This window comes from Rhamphochromis sp. 'chilingali' (genome assembly GCF_963969265.1).
Source record: "Rhamphochromis sp. 'chilingali' genome assembly, chromosome: 8".
Classification (NCBI taxonomy): domain Eukaryota; kingdom Metazoa; phylum Chordata; class Actinopteri; order Cichliformes; family Cichlidae; genus Rhamphochromis; species Rhamphochromis sp. 'chilingali'.
Genome location: NC_137935.1, coordinates 28,307,231 through 28,327,040, shown reverse-complemented (window position 1 = coordinate 28,327,040; position 19,810 = coordinate 28,307,231). Strand labels below are relative to the sequence as shown.

General features: G+C 42.2%; 1 protein-coding gene across 1 annotated transcript; it reads left to right on the top strand.

Annotated features, from left to right (window-relative positions):
- Window positions 1-3,954: 3,954 nt before the first annotated feature.
- LOC308400956 (transmembrane protein 255B) lies at window positions 3,955-19,810 on the top strand. Its single transcript, XM_080889022.1, has 10 exons — window positions 3,955-3,996; window positions 4,337-4,439; window positions 5,255-5,394; window positions 5,694-5,756; window positions 7,490-7,579; window positions 7,820-7,900; window positions 8,046-8,131; window positions 8,809-8,968; window positions 17,076-17,186; window positions 19,463-19,810. The coding sequence occupies exons 1-10, from the start codon at window positions 3,976-3,978 to the stop codon at window positions 19,562-19,564; spliced, it is 957 nt and encodes a 318-aa protein (XP_080745148.1). The 5' UTR covers window positions 3,955-3,975; the 3' UTR covers window positions 19,565-19,810.

Sequence of the window (19,810 nt, the reverse complement as noted above, 5' to 3'; positions counted from 1 at the left end):
TTGGGAACAGGGATGATGGTGGAGCATTTGAAGCAGGAGGGAACTTCACACAGCTCCAGGGATCTGTTGAAGATGCGAGTAAAGATGGGAGCCAGCTGTTCAGCACAGGTTTTGAGGCAGGAGGGTGAGACGCCATCTGGTCCGGGGGCTTTCCTGGGCTTCTGTTTCTGGAATAGTCGGCTCACATCCTGAGTGTGTATTCTTAGTTTCAGGGAGGAGGAAAGGGGGGTGAGAGGTGTGGTGGAGGTCGTTGAGTCTGGGTTGGAGAGGGTGGTGGTGGTCGTTGAGTCTGGATTGGGGAGGGTGGGGGTGGTCGTTGAGTCTTGATTGGGGAGGGGCAGGGTGAAGGGGGGAGAGGTGGAAGGTGTGTTGGGGGTCAATGTCTGAAGCAATGTCCCTGGGGAGGGGAGGGTGGGGCATGGGAGTCTGTCCGTCTCAAACCTGCAATAGAAAGTGTTTAACTCGTTGGCCAGGTCTTTGTTTGCTTCAATAGTGGGTGGGGGGCGTCTGTAGCTGGTGATTTCCTGCAGGCCCCTCCACACTGACGCAGGGTCGTTGGCTGAGAGCCGTTCTTCCAGCTTCTGGGAGTAGATCCTTTTAGCTGCTTTGATCTCCTTGGTCAGTGTGTTCCTGGCTTGCTTGTACAGGACCCTGTCACCACTTCTGTAAGCGTCCTCCTTGGCCTTGCGAAGATGTTGGAGTTTAGGAGTGAACCATGGTTTATTGTTGTTGTATGTGCAAAAGGTCTTTGTTGGCACACACACGTCTTCACAGAAACTGATGTATGATGTCACAGTGTCCGTGAGCTCATCTAGGTTCTCAGATGCAGCTTCAAAAACAGTCCAATCAGTGGAGTCAAAACAGTCCTGCAGTTCCTGCTTTGCTGCGTTAGTCCACTTCTTCACAGTTTTGACTACAGGCTTGGCACGTTTGAGTTTTTGCCTATAAACTGGAATAAGATGGACCATGCAGTGATCAGAATGTCCCAAAGCTGCCCGGGGCACAGAGCGATAGGCATCTTTTAGAGCGGTGTAGCAGTGATCCAGTATGATGTTGTCCCTGGTGGGGCAGTCTATATGCTGTCTGTATTTAGGGAGTTCGTAGTTTAGGTTTGCTCTGTTAAAATCCCCAAGAATAATTGTAAAGGAATCCGGGAATTTCCTCTCCAGGGTAGTAATCTGGTCAGCCAGCTCGCACAGTGCGTTGTTCGCGTTGGCCTGTGGAGGGATGTAAACTCCGACCAGCATGAAGGAAGAAAACTCCCGCGGTGAATAAAAAGGTTTACAGTTGATGAGAAAACTTTCCAAGTGTGGGCTGCAGTGTTTCTGTAACACTGTGACATCAGTACACCAACCTTCATTAATGTAGAAGCAGACTCCACCACCCTTTGTTTTCCCTGAGAGCTCTGTTTCGCGGTCCGCCCGGTGAAGTTGGAAGCCCGGCAGATTTAAGACAGCGTCTGGGACTCGCTCACTGAGCCAGGTTTCAGTGAAGCAGAGGGCAGCAGAGCGTGCAAAGTCCTTGTTAGTCCGGTTTAAGAGCAGTAATTCGTCGACTTTGTTTGGAAGAGAGCGGAGATTCGCGAGGTGAATGGAGGGGAGTGCCGTGCGGAATCCTCGCCGACATTCAAAAACAAAACAACAACAAATCAGCGACCAATATAGCCACCTTTCTTTGCAAGGACACTCAAAAGCCTGCCATCCATGGATTCTGTCAGTGTTTTGATCTGTTCACCATCAACATTGCGTGCAGCAGCAACCACAGCCTCCCAGACACTGTTCAGAGAGGTGTACTGTTTTCCCTCCTTGTAAATCTCACATTTGATGATGGACCACAGGTTCTCAATGGGGTTCAGATCAGGTGAACAAGGAGGCCATGTCATTAGTTTTTCTTCTTTTATACCCTTTCTTGCCAGCCACGCTGTGGAGTACTTGGACGCGTGTGATGGAGCATTGTCCTGCATGAAAATCATGTTTTTCTTGAAGGATGCAGACTTCTTCCTGTACCACTGCTTGAAGAAGGTGTCTTCGAGAAACTGGCAGTAGGACTGGGAGTTGAGCTTGACTCCATCCTCAACCCGAAAAGGCCCCACAAGCTCATCTTTAATGATACCAGCCCAAACCAGTACTCCACCTCCACCTTGCTGGCGTCTGAGTCAGACTGGAGCTCTCTGCCCTTTACCAATCCAGCCACGGGCCCATCCATCTGGCCCATCAAGACTCACTCTCATTTCATCAGTCCATAAAACCTTAGAAAAATCAGTCTTGAGATATTTCTTGGCCCAGTCTTGACGTTTCAGCTTGTGTGTCTTGTTCAGTGGTGGTCGTCTTTCAGCCTTTCTTGCACTGAACATAAGTTCCCTGCAATTTCTGAAGAATATTACAGTAAATCTGGCTGAAACTTGGCCCAGACGTACAGTAGGTGTCCCAGAGGGGGGATGTGTTGAAAGTTGGACCTCAACTACTCAGGATGATTTTTAATGAATTTCTGAAATTTCCATAATTGTAGTGTATTGGCCGACTGCATTGGATACAAGTACCCATTAATTTCTGAGGAATTCTACAGTAAATCTGGATGAAACCTGGCACACAGGTACAGTAGGTGTCCCAGAGGGGGGATGTGTTGAAAGTTGTACATCAACTACTCAGGATGATTTTTAATGAATTTTTGAAAATTGACATAATTAAATTGTATTGGCCGACTGCATTGGATACAAGTACCCTTTAATTTCTGAGGAATTCTACAGTAAATCTGGCTGAAACCTGGCACACAGGTACAGTAGGTGTCCCAGAGGGGGGATGTGTTGAAAGTTGTACATCAACTACTCAGGATGATTTTTCATGAATTTTTGAAAATTGACACAATTGTAGTGTATTGGCTGTATTAGATTGAATAAATGTTTCCATTAATTTCTGAGGAATTCTACAGTAAATCTGGCTGAAACCTGGCACACAGGTACAGTAGGTGTCCCAGAGGGGGGATGTGTTGAAAGTTGTACATCAACTACTCAGGATGATTTTTCATGAATTTTTGAAAATTGACATAATTCTATTGTATTGACTGTATTGAATTGAATAAAGTACCCTTTAATTTCTGAGGAATTCTACAGTAAATCGGGCTGAAACCTGGCACACAGGTACAGTAGGTGTCCCAGAGGAGGGATGTGTTGAAAGTTGTACATCAACTACTCAGGATGATTTTTAACGAATTTTTGAAAATTGACATAATTCTATTGTATTGACTGTATTGAATTGAATATAAGTTTCCTTTAATTTCTGATGAATTCTACAGTAAATCGGGCTGAAACCTGGCACACAGGTACAGTAGGTGTCCCAGAGGGGGGATGTGTTGAAAGTTGGACATCAACTACTCAGGATGATTTTTAATGAATTTTTGAAAATTGACATAATTCTACTGTATTGGCCGACTGCATTGGATACAAGTACCCTTTAATTTCTGAGGAATTCTACAGTAAATCTGGCTGAAACCTGGCACACAGGTACAGTAGGTGTCCCAGAGGAGGGATGTGTTGAAAGTTGGACCTCAACTATTCAGGATGACTTTTAATGAATTTTTGAAATAAACATAATTGTAGTGCATTGACTGTATTGCACTGAATATGAGTTTACTGTGATTTCTGAGTAATATTACAGTAAATCTGGGTAAAAACTGGCCCAGAGGTAAAGTAGGTGTCCGAGAAGAGGATTGTGTTGAAAGCTTGGCATCAACTTTTAAGAATGATTTTTAATGAATTTTTGAATATGCAACCAGACTGTCACGATGGCTGTATTGGGCTGTTCCATTGTAATTTGTGTGCGCGCGTGCGTGTTACTGTTCACGCGCGTGCATGTGTGCGCGAGTCTAGGCTTTCAATCAGGATATAAAGCGAAAAGGCGCTACCGTAAAGACTGGTGTAAAAGCGCAAGGAAATTTATGCGGCGGATAGGAGGCGGCTGGCTTGACCGCGGCTCACAAATGACGGCTCACTTTACCGCAGTAAGTTTTGTATGAGCGCAAAATGTACACATAGTTAATAAAACCACGCCTACGCGTGCAAAGAAAATATGTGACATTAATACATTAGACATGCACCAGCTCTCGGGCAGCCACGTGCTTTTATTTGATTTACAACTCGGGATTGTAAAGGGTCCCAGTGTTATTACCTAATTTAACTGTCAAGTGACTTTCCAGCTGAAGTTCACGGTTCCGACCGTGCTTGAACGCATCGGACGCAGGAGCTCTCCTCTCTCACTGAAGTTGAGCTGCTACACTCATGCAGCTGATGCTTGTGCAGCTCAAACGACTGTTCAAGTGAACGGCTGTTTGCATTCATCAGAAGCTGTCGGAGGGAAATCTGTGTTTCAAAGGAGGATTTATGGTCTGGATTCAGGGAACAGCACCGGGTCGGGACAAACGGAGCCCACAGAGCCGAGCAACAGGTAAGAGAGCGGTGGTGGCATCACAGCTGGATGGGACAGGAGTATTAAACTTGACTGATCATAATAATTCAAATCCCCTTGGATCCAGTTTACTTAATTGTTTTGTTGCTTTTAATCCAATCACGTTTTTGATAAGGCAGGTGAAGTGTTATTTGTTGCAGCACAGTTTGGGGTTTTCACAGAAGCTCAGTGATAAAGGCTGTCAGTAAAACTGATGGTGGTGTTGTAATCATGTCCATAAAGTGTGAAGGTCACGGGAGGAGATGAATCTCACTGCTCCTGTGCTTTTAATGTCACATAAACAAGGAAAGAGACAGGAAGCTACATGAACCCTTTCTGCTGTGTTTGTGTGAGCTTTAACTTTTGTCAGTAAACTTCACTAAAGTTTATCTTTCCTGCTTCCTTATAAGAGCTAAAAGATGCTGAACTTTGCATTGTTACACGTTCTAATGTTGTGCTCCAGTGTAACCCTGATATTGTTCCCTAAATTGTGTTTTAAAGTGCACAGATGTTTCCTTTGTTGGCTGCCACTGATATTGTGCGCGCTTTCATGGTTTCTTTGTCCAGTGTTCAGAAACCGTGGATTCAAGTCCATTTCCATGCCTCATTTTATTGAGCTGTAAATATTTCATGGCATGTGAACTAAACAAGATGGGTGTCTGTGGTTGGGTAATAGTTTTCGCAATAAAAGTCAAATAAATGAAATCCAGATAAACAAAATAAACTAAGTTGGGCAGCTGTTGAGATTTGAACCGGCACTGTAACGTTTTAATATGACTGAAACTATGTTTATTTCTTTGTTTGCTGGCTGGCAGACATCATGGTGAAGGTCAGGCGAGCTCTACGGCTGGTGCTGGGCATGCTCAGTCTGTCCCTGCTGCTAGTGGTGCTGGGGGTCTACACAACGACCCGAACAGAGAGCCTGAATGTGACTGGCTATGCATCTGGAGTTATTGTAAGCTGTTTTTAAAAAAAAAAAATCATATTTGATTTTATTTAGTGAGACATCTGGTTGATACGACTAAAGAAATGTAAAAAGTTGTCAGGAGGAACAGGAAAGCATCTCAAGCTGCAGTAGCCAAAGGTTTTGCCTCACTCGGTGCAGATTTGGTAACCTTCATCTGAGTGTGAAATTAATTATGGACGGCTGTATTGATTTATATATATTGATTGATCATTTTAAACTCTTTGCATCTGTTTGGTTTGTAACAAACCGTATGCTTTTAAATTTGGTCCTTTGGATGATTTCTTCAGCTCACCCTTGGATCCTTCCTGGGACTTCTGGGACTCTGGCTGGAAGAAAACCGCAGGCAGCTGGTATGTTCAGCCCTCCCTGCGTCTCTTTAATAGGAATAAATGCAACACGTACATTAAAACAAAAAGCTCTGAAGACGTCTCACTAGTGACAGCACATTATTTTACAGTAACAATGTAACCAATTATAAGACACTGTCATTGGGCTGTTTTCAGTAAGTAAAAAGAAAAAAAATGTATTTTTTTAGGAAAGCGGCACTGATCTGCCTTTATCCAATGGGTGTAGAGTGAGCTAATCCTGGTTTTGTCTGCAGTTATTTGAACTTGTGTGTGTTTCTCTGATAGAAATTCTAATATAAAAAATCCTAAACTGTGAAAAACACCATTAAAAAACTGAGTGTAGCACAAAAGTTGGTTTAAAAAAAGGCAAAATAATGTGAATATCGTCACATGACCTAGACTTTACTACTCAAATGAGGAGAAATAATGTGAAACAGACAATAGATGTTTTTCTGGTTTCTTTCAGTTTAAGTATTCATCACCCACACTTTACGATATATCAAAGGAAGCTTTCAAAACACTTCTAGGTTATGTGAAAACCAGCAGCTTATCCTGTCAACAAAGAGAAAAAAGGCGTTGACGACTTTCACTCTGCTTGGATTTGGTCCAGTTTGGATTTTGATCATATCATCTTAGCTGGTGAGCCGCCACAGAAACAGAAACATCATTTGATCCTATTTTGCGTTGAATCGGTGAAAAATGCCAAAGATAAACACAGTTTGACAGCCTTAAACAGACAAGTGGAGGACAAAAGAAGAAGTGGCAGGTCTAAAAACAACTATCTGAAAATCGTGTTTTTAAGAAATAGGGAAAAGAAAATCCAGCAAAGAGCTGACACATGACCTGAGAGACCTTAAGCTGATCCGTCCACTGTTCACTGAAGCCTTGGCAGTAATGATCTCAGTGGAAGTTTGAAATTTCTGGTCCAAATCATCTTCAAGAAAAAGTCAGAAGAGGTACAAAAGTGAGTGTCTACAGCCATCTGTTAAACATGGTGGAGAAAATAGTAAAATCATACTTGGATAGAAAAAGCACACAGTGGAACACCATCAGTCATGGACTGGCCTCCACAGAACCCACAGCTCAACATCACTGAAGCAGAGTGGGATCATCTTGACAGAGAACAGAACAAAAGGCTGCCAACATCCAAAGAAGAGCTTTGAATGTCCTTCAACAAGCCTGGAGAACTGTTCCTGAAGACTGCTTAAAGAAATGACAAGAAAGCTGCCTGAGAGAGTTCAGCCTGTGTTAAGAATAAAGGTGGTCATACCAAAGACTGACTTCAAAAGCTCATTGGAATTATCCACATGCTGTTTTTGCCTCATATGCTGTATTTCCACGTCTGTTTCCAAATGTTTCAGTAAATCGATGCAGCTATTTCCCATTTTCCTGGCAAAATATAAAGAAATTAAGTTTGGCTCAAGACTTTTGCACAGTACTGTTTATATAATTAACAGGTTCCACCTTTAAAAAAATGTCTTTCATAATATTTTACGCCTCTCAAAGTTCGGTTTTTCAAAAAACACGGTTTTAAGTGCTTTGTGAGGAAACCTATTAGCTTCACACCTACGATACATGATCCACATGAAAAAACGCTTATGTGTTGGAGAGAAAGAAAAAAACTTTTCCTCAGCTTTTCTCTGCATTCCTGTCAGGCTTCCCTCCAGCCTTTCATCTGGCACAAATCTTACATTATAGCGCTCTCATTTGTGTTTTCACCTTTGCTTCTCCTCCAGCTGACCGCTGCCATTGTCTTTCTCAGTTTCGGGATCGTCGTCTCTTCTGTGTGCTTGGTGATCGACGGCGTCTGCATTGCCTTAAATATGGTGAGATACCTACACTTGCTTGTAACCTCAGCAGATGGCTGCACAGTTAACTGAAGACTGTGAAGCAATAATAAAGGACCATGCTGACCTCGTGTTACAGTTTCAAATCGGACTGAGTGAATTTTGGAAGAGACCGTTTTATTCGACTTCAAACTTACCACTGTTTGCACCGAATAAAGATTGATTTGAATGGTTCTGGGTGAAATGTTGTGGATTGTTTCTCATGTTAACTTTTGCCAGGACATGCGGCCACTGAAAGCAGGGAGATGTCAGTATTACAGCAGCGGCAACTGCTACATCTATGAGAATTTCTACACTTCTGTGAGTAGAGACACGCTGAAGGAAAACATTATCCTGTGACTAATTCAGATACATAGTCACAACCAGTCTGGATAGATTCGAATGTGCAGGATAAACCTCCAGTTGTGTTGTCTGTATGTTTGTGAGCTTGTGGTTCGCTGCCCAGGTGTCGTGTTGGAGTCTAAAGGAGTCTTGTACCATGACGGTAAGAAGTGGAACCTGTTACTGCTGCGACCTGTATGACTGCGCCAAGTGAGACATTTAATCATTAGTATTCAGTAATCTATGTCATATGTGATCACAGATTGAACAAAATGATAGACACGTTCATATACATCCATACGTTTTGGGGCAAAAACACCTTTTTTTGCATTTTCTCTGTTCACCATCACAGTGGACTTTAAATCAAACTATTAAAGTGTAAATTTGCAGCTTTAATTCAAGGGGTTTAACCAAAGTACTGCATTAACTCTTTATGCATTATAGTCGTTTTTGTACAGTCCCCATTGTGAAATGCCCAAAAGTAATCACATAGTTGTGTGACGAGCAGGTTTATGGTCAGGTGAAGCCTGTTTCCTTATTAATTCATGACAAAATCAGCAAACATCTGAAGTTGATTCCAATTCTTGAAATTGCATTTGGTTGCTGTTCAGTGGAGAGCTCGACATCCAATGAGTTGTCAGCAGAGATAAGTTAGGTCATCATTAAAAAACTAAATAAACCTACAAGACAGAGAGATGGGAGTGACCAAATCATTGTTAAAATGAATTGGATTGGATTGAGCAGCTCAGCGACACCATAAGGCTTTAACCCCTTCAGTTAAAGCTGAAAGTCTGAACTTCAGTCACAAATATCCTGATCATCCGACTTTTATGTGTTTTGTCTTACAAATCATTGGAACTAACCTGCTCTGTGGCTTTGTTATGCAGTGGAGGCTACCTCAGCAACTACTATGAATTTGTTGGAGTAGAAAGCTGTGAGGAAGTCTTTACAGTGTACATTTTAATTTGGACCCTCGCCGGCCTCAACCTCGTGGCCTTCTTCACAGGAATACTCACCACAGCAGTGCTGGGCAGCATTAGAGAGTTGGTAAGACATTCACAGCAACCTGTGTGTCATCTACATAACAGTGAACCTAAATGTTATATTTCCTGAAAATACTGCAGAGAGGAAGGAGAAAGAAAATAAAGAGCAGAGGTCCCGGGACTGAACCCTGTGGCACACCACAATTAATTGTAGTAGATTGTGATCTGTGTGGATGTATTTACACAAACTACCTTGAACAAAAAAGTGCAACAACACAAAATGTGGTGGATTTTAAAGCTGCACTAGTTGATTTATGACCTGTAGAGCAGGTAGCAAACTGACATCAGACGTCAAACTCACCTTTTTGCACCACGGACCGGTTTATGTCCGACATGACCGGCCTTTAAGGTGTCACGGATAAATACAACAAAATAAAGCCAGTACCGGTACCCAAAAAATTACGATTTATTCATCACACACGGGAAAAGACCCAGGGAAACCAAGTTAATGATAAAAACGATTTTAAAAAATAACAACCGTCAAAATTTCACACCCGTGTGACTTTCTCACAGATTGTTGTTTCAACTACAGGTGGACACATAATGACACCTACATTCATTGAGGAGACCTTGATTCAAATAAAACGTCTAAAAAAAAGTGTTGCCTGCAAGGTGTGGGGAGGGGTGTCTAAATAAAGTTAAGGGAGAAATTTGCCCATTATGTCCTCCTTCGAAGATGGCGGTTGATTGCTAGCAGATATTTCAGGCTAAGGTAACCCTCTAATGTATTTATTACTCTGTCATATCTCAGCCAATGTTGTCCTGTCGCTTCAGTTGCTCTGCTCAGATTTTTAAAAATGTTTAATTTTTAAATTTTCCATTTGGAAACATAAAACAGCCAGCAACAGTTGCAAGACTTTAGCGTAAATAGCACGATAGCAGGCATGTATACTGTAGGGGAGAGATTAATGTTTCGTCTTTACCCCTCACCAGTGCAGAGAGAGCAAAACAGAAAGGAAAAAGGATAACAGGAGAAGGAAAACACTGGAAAGCGAGCGTGGATCATGGCACCATCTGCTCTCACGTTCCTGCTGCACAGTATGCAGTAGCCTATGGAACGCCAGGACTGCCATAATGAATTAATTAAATACACCATTAAATAATTAATTAAATGTGGCAATAATTAATTAAAATTGGAATTAATTAATTAAATAAATAGTTATGACACATGTAATTAATTAATTATTGACACATTTAATTAATTATTTATGTATTTCACATTTTAATTAATTATTGACACATTTAATTAATTAATTATTGACACATTTAATTAATTATTTATGTATTTCACATTTTAATTAATTATTGACACATTTAATTAATTATTGACACATTTAATTAATTATTTATGTATTTCACATTCTAATTAATTATTGACACATTTAATTAATTATTGACACATTTAATTAATTATTTAATGATATATTTATTTATTTCATTTTGGCAGTCCTGGCGCCTGGCTCTCGTCATGAAATAATTTTATCTGTCAGCCTCACCCATCAAACTCAGGGGGCGGGGTTAACGCTGCCCATGCAGCTTCTCTAACATTTGATTGGTTGCCGTGCAAAGTAAGTCAAAACAGGTCGATCCTAGATAATCGATTGCTTGTGTAGACTTGGGGCAGCCAGGTATCCCAGAATGCAGATCAAATCACAGGCAGCAATGGTGGTGGTGTAGTTTTAAAATACCCCGTTTTTCTGTCACCAGCTACACTTTTAACAGTGTTTTAGCCGCGAATGTCGCGCCGTATGTCTGGTCAGGTTGTCAACATAGAACATGTTTGCAAAAGTGCTCAGATGTTTTCAGAGATTTCACTAGCTCTGCTAACAGTTAGCATGCAGAGTGCACCGAGGGGGTACATTAACCGGTTTGTTTACATATTCCACTCTCCGTGTTCCACATGTTGCATTCGCAGATTCTCATTTTCACCGAACGATCGTCTCTTTCCGCCTGGTCTTGTGTCTCTGTGCTTCTGTAACATAAAGAACGAGCTGACATTTTTCTCACGAAACCAGCGATCAGCTCAACAGACCCTCAGTTTACCTGCATGCATCCTCCTCCTCATCTGTCAGCTGTTTAACACCTGCTGCTAATTCAAGAAACACGCCTACATTACCTGGTGATAGTCACAGTTTAACTGGGCAGCCGGTGCTCGATATAACGCAATGTCAGCGCATTTTTCTGCACAAGATAAGTAAATATAGTGTTTTCCCCGAGCGCAGAGCTGCTGGAGCTTGTTTCCTTACAGAGCACTTTATAGGCGAACAGCTTTATCAGCGGCTGATGTCCAATCACCAGCACACAGCTTTCAAACCTCAGCTGAGTTTTAGCTCTCAGTGGTTAAACGCTGGACTTCATTCACTCAGGTTCTGTCTGTCGGGTCACGTTTACTTCGCTGTTTTATTTACAACTGAGCAAATCGGTTTGGCTGAGGTTAAAGTTACGTTTCATAACTGCATAGTTTCACAGACGTTTAATGGTTCACTGGCACATGTGTTAGACTGAACTATCATCTAAATATCATCTGTTTTTTAATAGTTATTCAACTGTATTCTAAGCACCAGCTGTCTGTTAGAATGTGATTTTTTTTCTCTCTCTGTTGGCAGAGGTATAAAAATGCGCAGGAAAATCTGACGTGCATGGCGAACTTCACCGACGATATTTAGGGAGGAATAAACACACATCAAACATAAATGAACCATTTGTCTGTCTCCATAATTGAGAGCATTTTCTCTTCTTATGTCAACACTCTCTCTCTCGCTCTCTCTCTCTCTTTTTTTTTTTCTTTTTTTTTTTGCTTTTTCGGTCATGTTATGTTTACCTGTCAAAGGCTTGTTACAAACTATGAAACACATTGTGCAGACTTCTGGATGTTAGAAGAAAACGAATACTGCTCATGAAGGAGACTAAAGGCAGGAAGGTGTCCTTTAAAACTAAACATGTTAATAGGACCTCCCTGTTTATATCATAGTTTAAGATATAGCACGTGTATTTCAGTAATAGCCTGCTGAGGCCACTATACGTGCTGGCCTCATATCAAATGTGAAGGCAGACTGAGTCTATGTTTGACGTTTGTTTATATCTAATCTTCCTTTTCAAACATTTAAACAGCAGCGAGTCTGCAGCTGAGGGAATACAAATTCAAATTGTCGGAACAGGTTTGCTCGTTTCTTGGATTCATTTGGTGATTTATTAAATGTATAACTGTTATTCTAATCTGCTGCTGAGTCTCTTACACTTTTCTTTATGCTGTATATTTTCACGTCTCTGGAATAGTTGGCAGTTAGATAGTCAGCTGGGAAACTTTGTGTTAACTCATGGAGCTGAGGATATCGTGGATATGCTGACCTCGCTGCGTGGTGTACAGAGCGAGGTCAGCATGATTAATATTCACAATAAAAATATTAGCCGAACATCATGAAGTCTGTATGTGTTTCATAGTGTCGAACAACCTTTGTACAGTTAAAGCCAGCAGTTACTACATGACGGAAACACCAACGTTATCTCTTTTATGTGTTTATACACAGGTCACGCTGATTACTGAACAAAAACCCAAAGATCAGATGTTAAACAGATTTATTTGCTCTCTCTCCTCCTTAAACATGTTTTTAATGTTAGTTATAATTCAGAATTGGCGACTGAAACACGTAGGACACATAAGAACATCAGGAAATAAAACATCGATAAATATAACCTCAGTAAAAGAAGTCAGCGGGGGTTACTACAGCTGTGTACCGGGGCCTGCGCTTTGTCGGTGGGATTGCTTGCGAGGCGAGCGGGTCTATCCCACGCTTTGCCGTGAGACTGGGACGACATCTCCGAAATCATCGAAACACTTTTGCAAAGAGGCTGTATCTTGACAAACCGACCAGACACATGAAGATTAAACCACTACATTCTCGGCTAAAAAAATATTAAAACGGTATTTGGTAACACACAAACAGGGTTTTTCAAAGCTCAGTTCTGTTAGCTTCCACATGCCGGTTGTTGTGTGCTAGAAACAATGGCCACCAGGCCAAAGCAATGGTTTTGACTCGATCAGCGTTAACCCCGCCCCCTGAGTTTGATGGGTGAGGCTGACAGATAAAATTATTTCATGATGAGAGCCAGGCGTCAGGACTGCCAAAATGAAATAAATAAATATATCATTAAATAATTAATTAAATGTGTCAATAATTAATGAAATGTGTCAATAATTAATTAAAATGTGAAATACATAAATAATTAATTAAATATGTCAATAATTAATTAATTAAATGTGTCAATAATTAATTAAAACGTGAAATACATAAATAATTAATTAAATGTGTCAATAATTAATTAATTACATATATCATAACTATTTATTTAATTAATTAATTCCAATTTTAATTAATTATTGCCACATTTAATTAATTATTTAATGGTGTATTTAATTAATTCATTATGGCAGTCCTGGCGTTCCATAGTAGCCTAGTGCAGTTGTTCAAAAGGCCAAAAATGATTCCCTCCCAAATATAAAATAAAACCGTCTCACTTTTACAAATTCCCTAGATACTGGTCATTCAACACTGAGTCAGACTAAACTCAACACTGTGAAAATGGAAAAATAATTCTGACTGCATGAAGTGCAGCATCTTAAAGCCAAGCCAAACAGCCATAAAGTCTGTCTCTCATCTCTTTGCGTGCCTTGACTGTAAGAAGTGATTACATCCAACCACAGAATACAGCCTTCCCACTCCTGACCTCCCTACCTCACTTTCTGTACACGGATAAAAAGATCCCAATAAAATAAATAAGTGTCAAAAAGTATGTTATTAATGATGAAAGGTGGTTTGATATTATGGTTTTTCTAATATTAAAAAAAGAAAATCACACAAATCATGCAGACTCCATCACATTTTGAATCACGGGCAGCACATTGTAATACTCACATGTGCTCCTCGCTTCAAGATCATTCTCTCCTGTTTAAAAGAGAAAAACTCTCGCACTGGCTTTACTCATTCATAAGTAGTTTCGTCATCTTATTGTAGCTGCATTTCTTTTTCTTTGTTGAAGTTTCCACTGGAGCGTGCCAGCTTTGTGGTGACTCATGCTCTTCCCTGTTGTGTGGGCAGTGAGATCAGGCTGACCCCAGATGACAGCCTTATTTATTGTTGTAACAACCTCTGCATTAAAGAAAAACTTTAGGAAATGTGTCTGAATTGCAGCGCTAACTGTTGAAAACTAGAACCAATCAAAATTTGGGACGTGCGGGATGAGAGGCAAGAAATAAAAGTGCTAGATAAGATAAGATAAGATAACCTTTATTAGTCCCACACATGGGAAATTTGTTTTGTCACAGCAGGAAGTGGACAGTGCAAAAGTTATGACGCAAAAATTAGAATACAATAAGAACAAATACAGTACACAGCTGTACAGAATAGAATAAAATAATATACTATATACAGTAGAATAAAATAGAATAAAAATATACAATAAGATAAAAATAGAATACGAATGCTATATACAACTGAGTAAAAATACAACGATGCCAGAAAAGATTATTGCACTTAGTGTTATTGCACATGTGTGGATGTGTGTGTTTGTTCAGTTAAAGTCTTTGTTGTGGAGTCTGACAGCAGTGGGGAGGAAAGACCTGCGAAATCTCTCCGTCCCACACCGTGGGTGCCGCAGTCTCCCACTGAAGGAGCTGCTCAGTGCTGTCACAGTCTGCTGCATGGGGTGGGAGACGTTGTCCATCAGGGATGACAGCTTAGCCGCCATTCTCCTGTCACTCACCACCTCCACTGGGTCCAGAGGGCATCCTAGAACAGAGCTGGCCCTTCGGATCACCCTGTTCAGTCTCTTCCTGTCCCCAGCAGAGATGCTGCCGCCCCAGCAGACCACACCATAAAAGATAGCAGAAGCCACCACAGAGTCATAGAAGGTCTTCAGGAGTGGGCCCTCCACTCCAAACGACCTGAGTCTCCGCAGCAGGTACAGCCTGCTCTGCCCTTTCCTGTAGAGGGCGTCTGAGTTATGAGTCCAGTCCAGTCTGTTGTTCAGATGAACACCAAGGTACCTGTAGCTGTCCACAGCCTCAATGTCCATACCCTGGATGTTCAGTGGTTGCAGTGGAGAATGCTTGTGCCTGCGGAAGTCTACCACCAGCTCCTTGGTTTTACTGGCGTTGATCTGGAGGTAGTTCAGCTGGCACCAGTCCACAAAGTCTTGAGTCAGTCCTCTGTACTCCTTGTCGTCCCCATCAGTGATGAGGCCGACTATTGCAGAGTCATCAGAGAACTTCTGCAGGAAGCACTGGGTGGAATTGTGGGAGAAGTCTGCAGTGTAGATGGTGAAGAGGAACGGAGCCAGAACCGTTCCCTGTGGGGCCCCCGTACTGCAGACGACCCTGTCCGACACACAGCCCTGAGTCCTCACATACTGTGGTCGGTCGGTGAGGTAGTCCAGGATCCAGGTAGTGAGGTGATGGTCCACTCCAGAGTTCTCCAGCTTGTCCTTCAGAACCGAGGGAAGAATAGTGTTGAAGGCACTGGAGAAATCAAAGAACATGATTCTCACAGTGCTTCCAGCGGTCTCCAGGTGAGCGAGGGAACGATGTAGGAGGTGAATGACGGCATCATCCGCTCCAATGCCAGGCTGGTAGGCAAACTGAAGTGGGTCCAGTGATGAGCTTGTTAGGCGCCGAAGCTGAGCCAGGACCAACCGCTCCAGGGTCTTCATCAGGTGGGATGTCAGAGCCACCGGCCTGTAGCTGTTGAGGTCCTTGGGGCGTGAAGTCTTTGGCACTGGTACAACACAGGAGGTTTTCCAGAGCTGTGGGACTCTTCCCAACCTCAGGCTCAGGTTGAAGAGGTGCTCCATCACCCCACACAGTTGGTCCGCGCAGGACCTGACGACTGAGTCCCGCATGAAGCGGACACCTGATTGCTGTGCAGCCAGAAAATTGTAGTCAGACCACGTGTTGCATTGACACTGTGGTGTACAAGAGCATTGATTTGTCTGCATAATAAACTCTCCCTTACCTCTCATGCATGTCTTGAATGGTCTCTCATAAAAGTTAAATACAAGGAGAGTGATGCAATAACAATGTTCCTGAGACTGCTTGGCAGGCGGTTCTATCAGCAGAGGCTGACAGAGCTGTCTCTGATCCGCTAAACCTCAGTCCATCGGTAACGTTTATCAGAAACATACCTTCACTTTTCCTCCTGCTGCTTCCACTCAAACTGTCACAGACGCAGAGTTCAAAAGACTTTTCCCACCAAACTAAAATCAAAGCTTAGAAAAAAAAAACAATTTTCAGAAGCGTTATGTTGCAGCTTCATCACATCGGTGTTGTTTTCACTTTGAGAGATAAGAACAAGAACAAATCAAAGACAAATGTTTTTCACTTCCTTCAATATATCATGTTCAGTGACAGTTTCCACAGAAGACATTGTTGATGCATAAGATAAGATGCAGTCAGTCTGATGTCAGTTTGCTAATGAATGGGGTCAAGTTGGCAATTATATGCAATCTGTTTCCAATAATAGAACAGTTCCCTGAGATAAATCATCAAAAATCACATATCTGCTGTCCTGCTACCCTGAAACCAGAATACGGCCGCTGAGTCAAGCAACCTTGACAGCCAGAGATAGAGATTTTGTAGAGACCCGACACACTGTTCCCGTGTTGCTTAATCGTTTTTATTGATTTTGCACACGAACACTGTTTCCCTGGTTCGGCACAAGCGTCCGCTAGCGTTCCAGCTGTCTCGCGCTATCCCGTCTCTGATCTCCAACCTCACTATAAAAAGGGGGAAACCTGATTAGTTAGATCATGTCCACCTGTCGCTCCAACCTCCCTGGCACTGCTCCTTGAGCTCACTGTACCACCCCTCCCCTGCAGCTGACCCAGGGACCACACCTCCGCCACAGTCAAGATAAGTGTGCCCAGTGTTGGATGGTTTATCAGTTTAGTGGATTTACTGTAAGTTATCTCAGGATGGTGTACGTGTTCGTACTATTCCCAGTATATTTTAATTTATTTAATAAAATATCAATATTTGGTGTCCCAATATCAACTGATTTTTTCCCCTTCTTTGCACTTACCTAATATCATGTGTGTGTGTTTCCCTTTCTTTGCCTCAGTGGAGCAGCAGCCCTGTGGCTGATCCCTCTGAGAAAACAGCATCTTCCCCAACAGCTCCTCTGCTGATGGACGCCAATATACACACAGCACACCAGCTCCACCCAGTCAATGTGAGGTCAACACCGTCTCTCTCACACACACACACGCCAACACACAGAGATACAATTACAAATATATAGTGGCTGTGTGAAGTCTAAACTGTTTCTCGTGTAAACTTCTCGACTGGCCAGCAAACCTCTCTGTTTCCTCCCTATATTAAAAATTCCTTTAAAGCTAATTGTGGTTTCAAAGTGTCACACAAAATGATTTCATGCAGAATTTTTCAGTGTTTCTTTATGATGGACTTTGGAGACCATGGTGTAACTTATCAGCCACAATACTAAAACACTCATAGGTGAAGTGATTTTCTTGTCATGATAGTACCTGTTAGGGGGTGAGATATACATCAGTCAGCAAAGGAATAAATTTAGAAGGTGAGGTGGTAGAAGCTGGAAAATTGGGAAAATGTAAGGATCTAAGAGACTTTTCCAGGGGGAGTCAGAGGACGTCAAAAATGGCAGGCCTTGTGGAGTATTGTGGATATGATGAGCAAAAGTGGATCCAGAAGGACAGCCGGTGAACCAACGAGGGCATCAGAGGAAGTGTGATGATCTGGGCAAACAGATTCTGCCAGGAAACCATGCTTGTCCTGGCCTTCATGTGGATGTTACACTATATTCCAAAAGTATTTGCTTATCTGCCTTCAAACGCATATGAACTCGAGTGACGTCTATAACAGCTTCAACTCTTCTGGGAAGACTTTCCACAAGGTTTCAGAGTGTGTTTGTGGGAGTTTTTGACCATTTAAGGTCAGACACTGATGTCGGAGGCCTGGATCACAGTCTAAGCTCTAATTCATCCCGAAGGTGCTCTACTGGGTTGAGGTCAGGACTCACCAAACTCGCTCATCCACGTCTTTATGGACCTTGCTTTGCGCACTGGTGTGCAGTCATATTGGAACAGGAAGGGACCATCCCCAAACTTTTCTCACAAACTTGGGAAAATGAAATTCTCCAAAATGTCTTGGACCATTCTCATGGCAACTGCCAAAGCCAGGCTCATCCATCAGATTGCCAGGCAGAGAAGCACGAATCGTCACTCCAGAGAACACATCTCCACTGCTCTGGAGTCCAGTGGTAGTGTTGCTTGCTTTGAGGAAAAAGAAAAAAGTCAGAGGAAATTCTTTACATCTCAATCCAACCAAACATCTGACAGATGTGTCACAAAAACAAGTTGAAGATTTTACAGGATCGGCTGCTGAGATATCAAAGACCGCTTTTAAACTTTTACCTGAAAAACTATTCTTACAGTCATTCACAGATCTGCATCCTTCACTGAGGCCCAGTGCAGGCAGTAGTGTTTCTTGTTTCTTTGCATGTTGGCATTCGTTCATTGTGGCTACAGCAATAAATTCCTGTTCAGTATGAATGTTTTTTAAAGGTCATGCTGTGATTTTCACTACAGATACAAGTTTGTTTTGAATGTAGTGTACCCCGAAAGAGCTCAAAGATCATGGCTAAGATGATGTAATAATAGCATCTAGTTCTGGTTCTGACAGGAACACACTCAGAGGTGAACCTGCAAGTGTTTAGTGACAACCACAGTAATGTCACATCGTTTCCAGCAGCACATTTCAAAAAGAAGTGTGCTTTGATTTGCATGAGTTGTGGTTCTGATCGATCCAAATCCAGATGCAAATCTTGTTTGTTCACATTTAAAACACAGCACTGCGTTCAGTTTTTTTAGTACCCCGTGGGGTTTCGGTCTGTTAATTATGCTTGGAGAAGTGTTAGTTAGCTAGTATGAAGGAGATTATAAGTTTAAAATAAATGAGGAAATTCTTTTTTTTTTTTTTTTTGAGAAGGCCACACACAAGTGTTTAGGTGGAAAACAATCAGGGGAAGCCAAAGCTCTGTTTTAAATCTTCACGGGCCCTTTCTAATCCAGAAACCTAGTGTTTTCCACGAACCGCAGCTCTGTTGACCACCCACATCGGAGCAATTTATTGGCTGCATCTTAATAAAATAAACCCACGTGTTTACAACCAATAATGCTGAATGTTCCATCAGAACAATTAACAAGGCTTCTGCAGGTTTGATCTTAAACAACAGTTCGACTGAAACAACGAGCTGTCTGTGAAGGCCCGTGAAAAAGGGGGCCTCGAGTCGGGGTTTTAAACTCAAATGCATCAAAAGGGACCGGGTAGGCTCTACAGTGCTTCAGCTGTTTTCTTTTTTATAACATAACGGGTTATAAAACTAATAATTTATTTGAAAAGTGTGAGTTTTCACTCAGAAGCTGTGAACTCTGTGGTTAATGTCTCTTTTCCCTTGTCCTGCTCTCCCAGGGAGGATCGTCGTTTTGCTCTTCAGCAGAGAAGGCCAACCCGCCTCCCTTCGCCCCACTGGCCGGCGTGCCGCCTTGCAGAGCCCACGGCATGTCTGTGTGAGCAGCAGATTCACGGGACGATGCCTCGTTATTGTTGGGTGCATTTTAAACAGCAGATGCAGCTTAAAGCGGACGTGCAGAAGTTTAATGGAAAGCGTCTGCAGCTACTTTACATTATATGCAAAGAAGAAAACAGCTTACCTAAAGCCTTTGAGTGTAAAATGTTTGCAAATGCAGTGCTTTGTCCTATAAATCTTTTCATTGTGGACTTTGTGCGTAAAAGGCTTCCTTTTTCCCCTGACACCAG

Excerpts from the sequence above, each read along its gene's own strand:
- LOC308400956 (XM_080889022.1), top strand. The coding sequence starts at position 3,976 with ATGACGGCTCACTTTACCGCA. Across the intron at positions 3,997-4,336 it reads TGACGGCTCACTTTACCGCA|AAGCTGTCGGAGGGAAATCT; the intron begins GTAAGTTTTGTA and ends TGCATTCATCAG. Across the intron at positions 7,580-7,819 it reads TCTGCATTGCCTTAAATATG|GACATGCGGCCACTGAAAGC; the intron begins GTGAGATACCTA and ends AACTTTTGCCAG.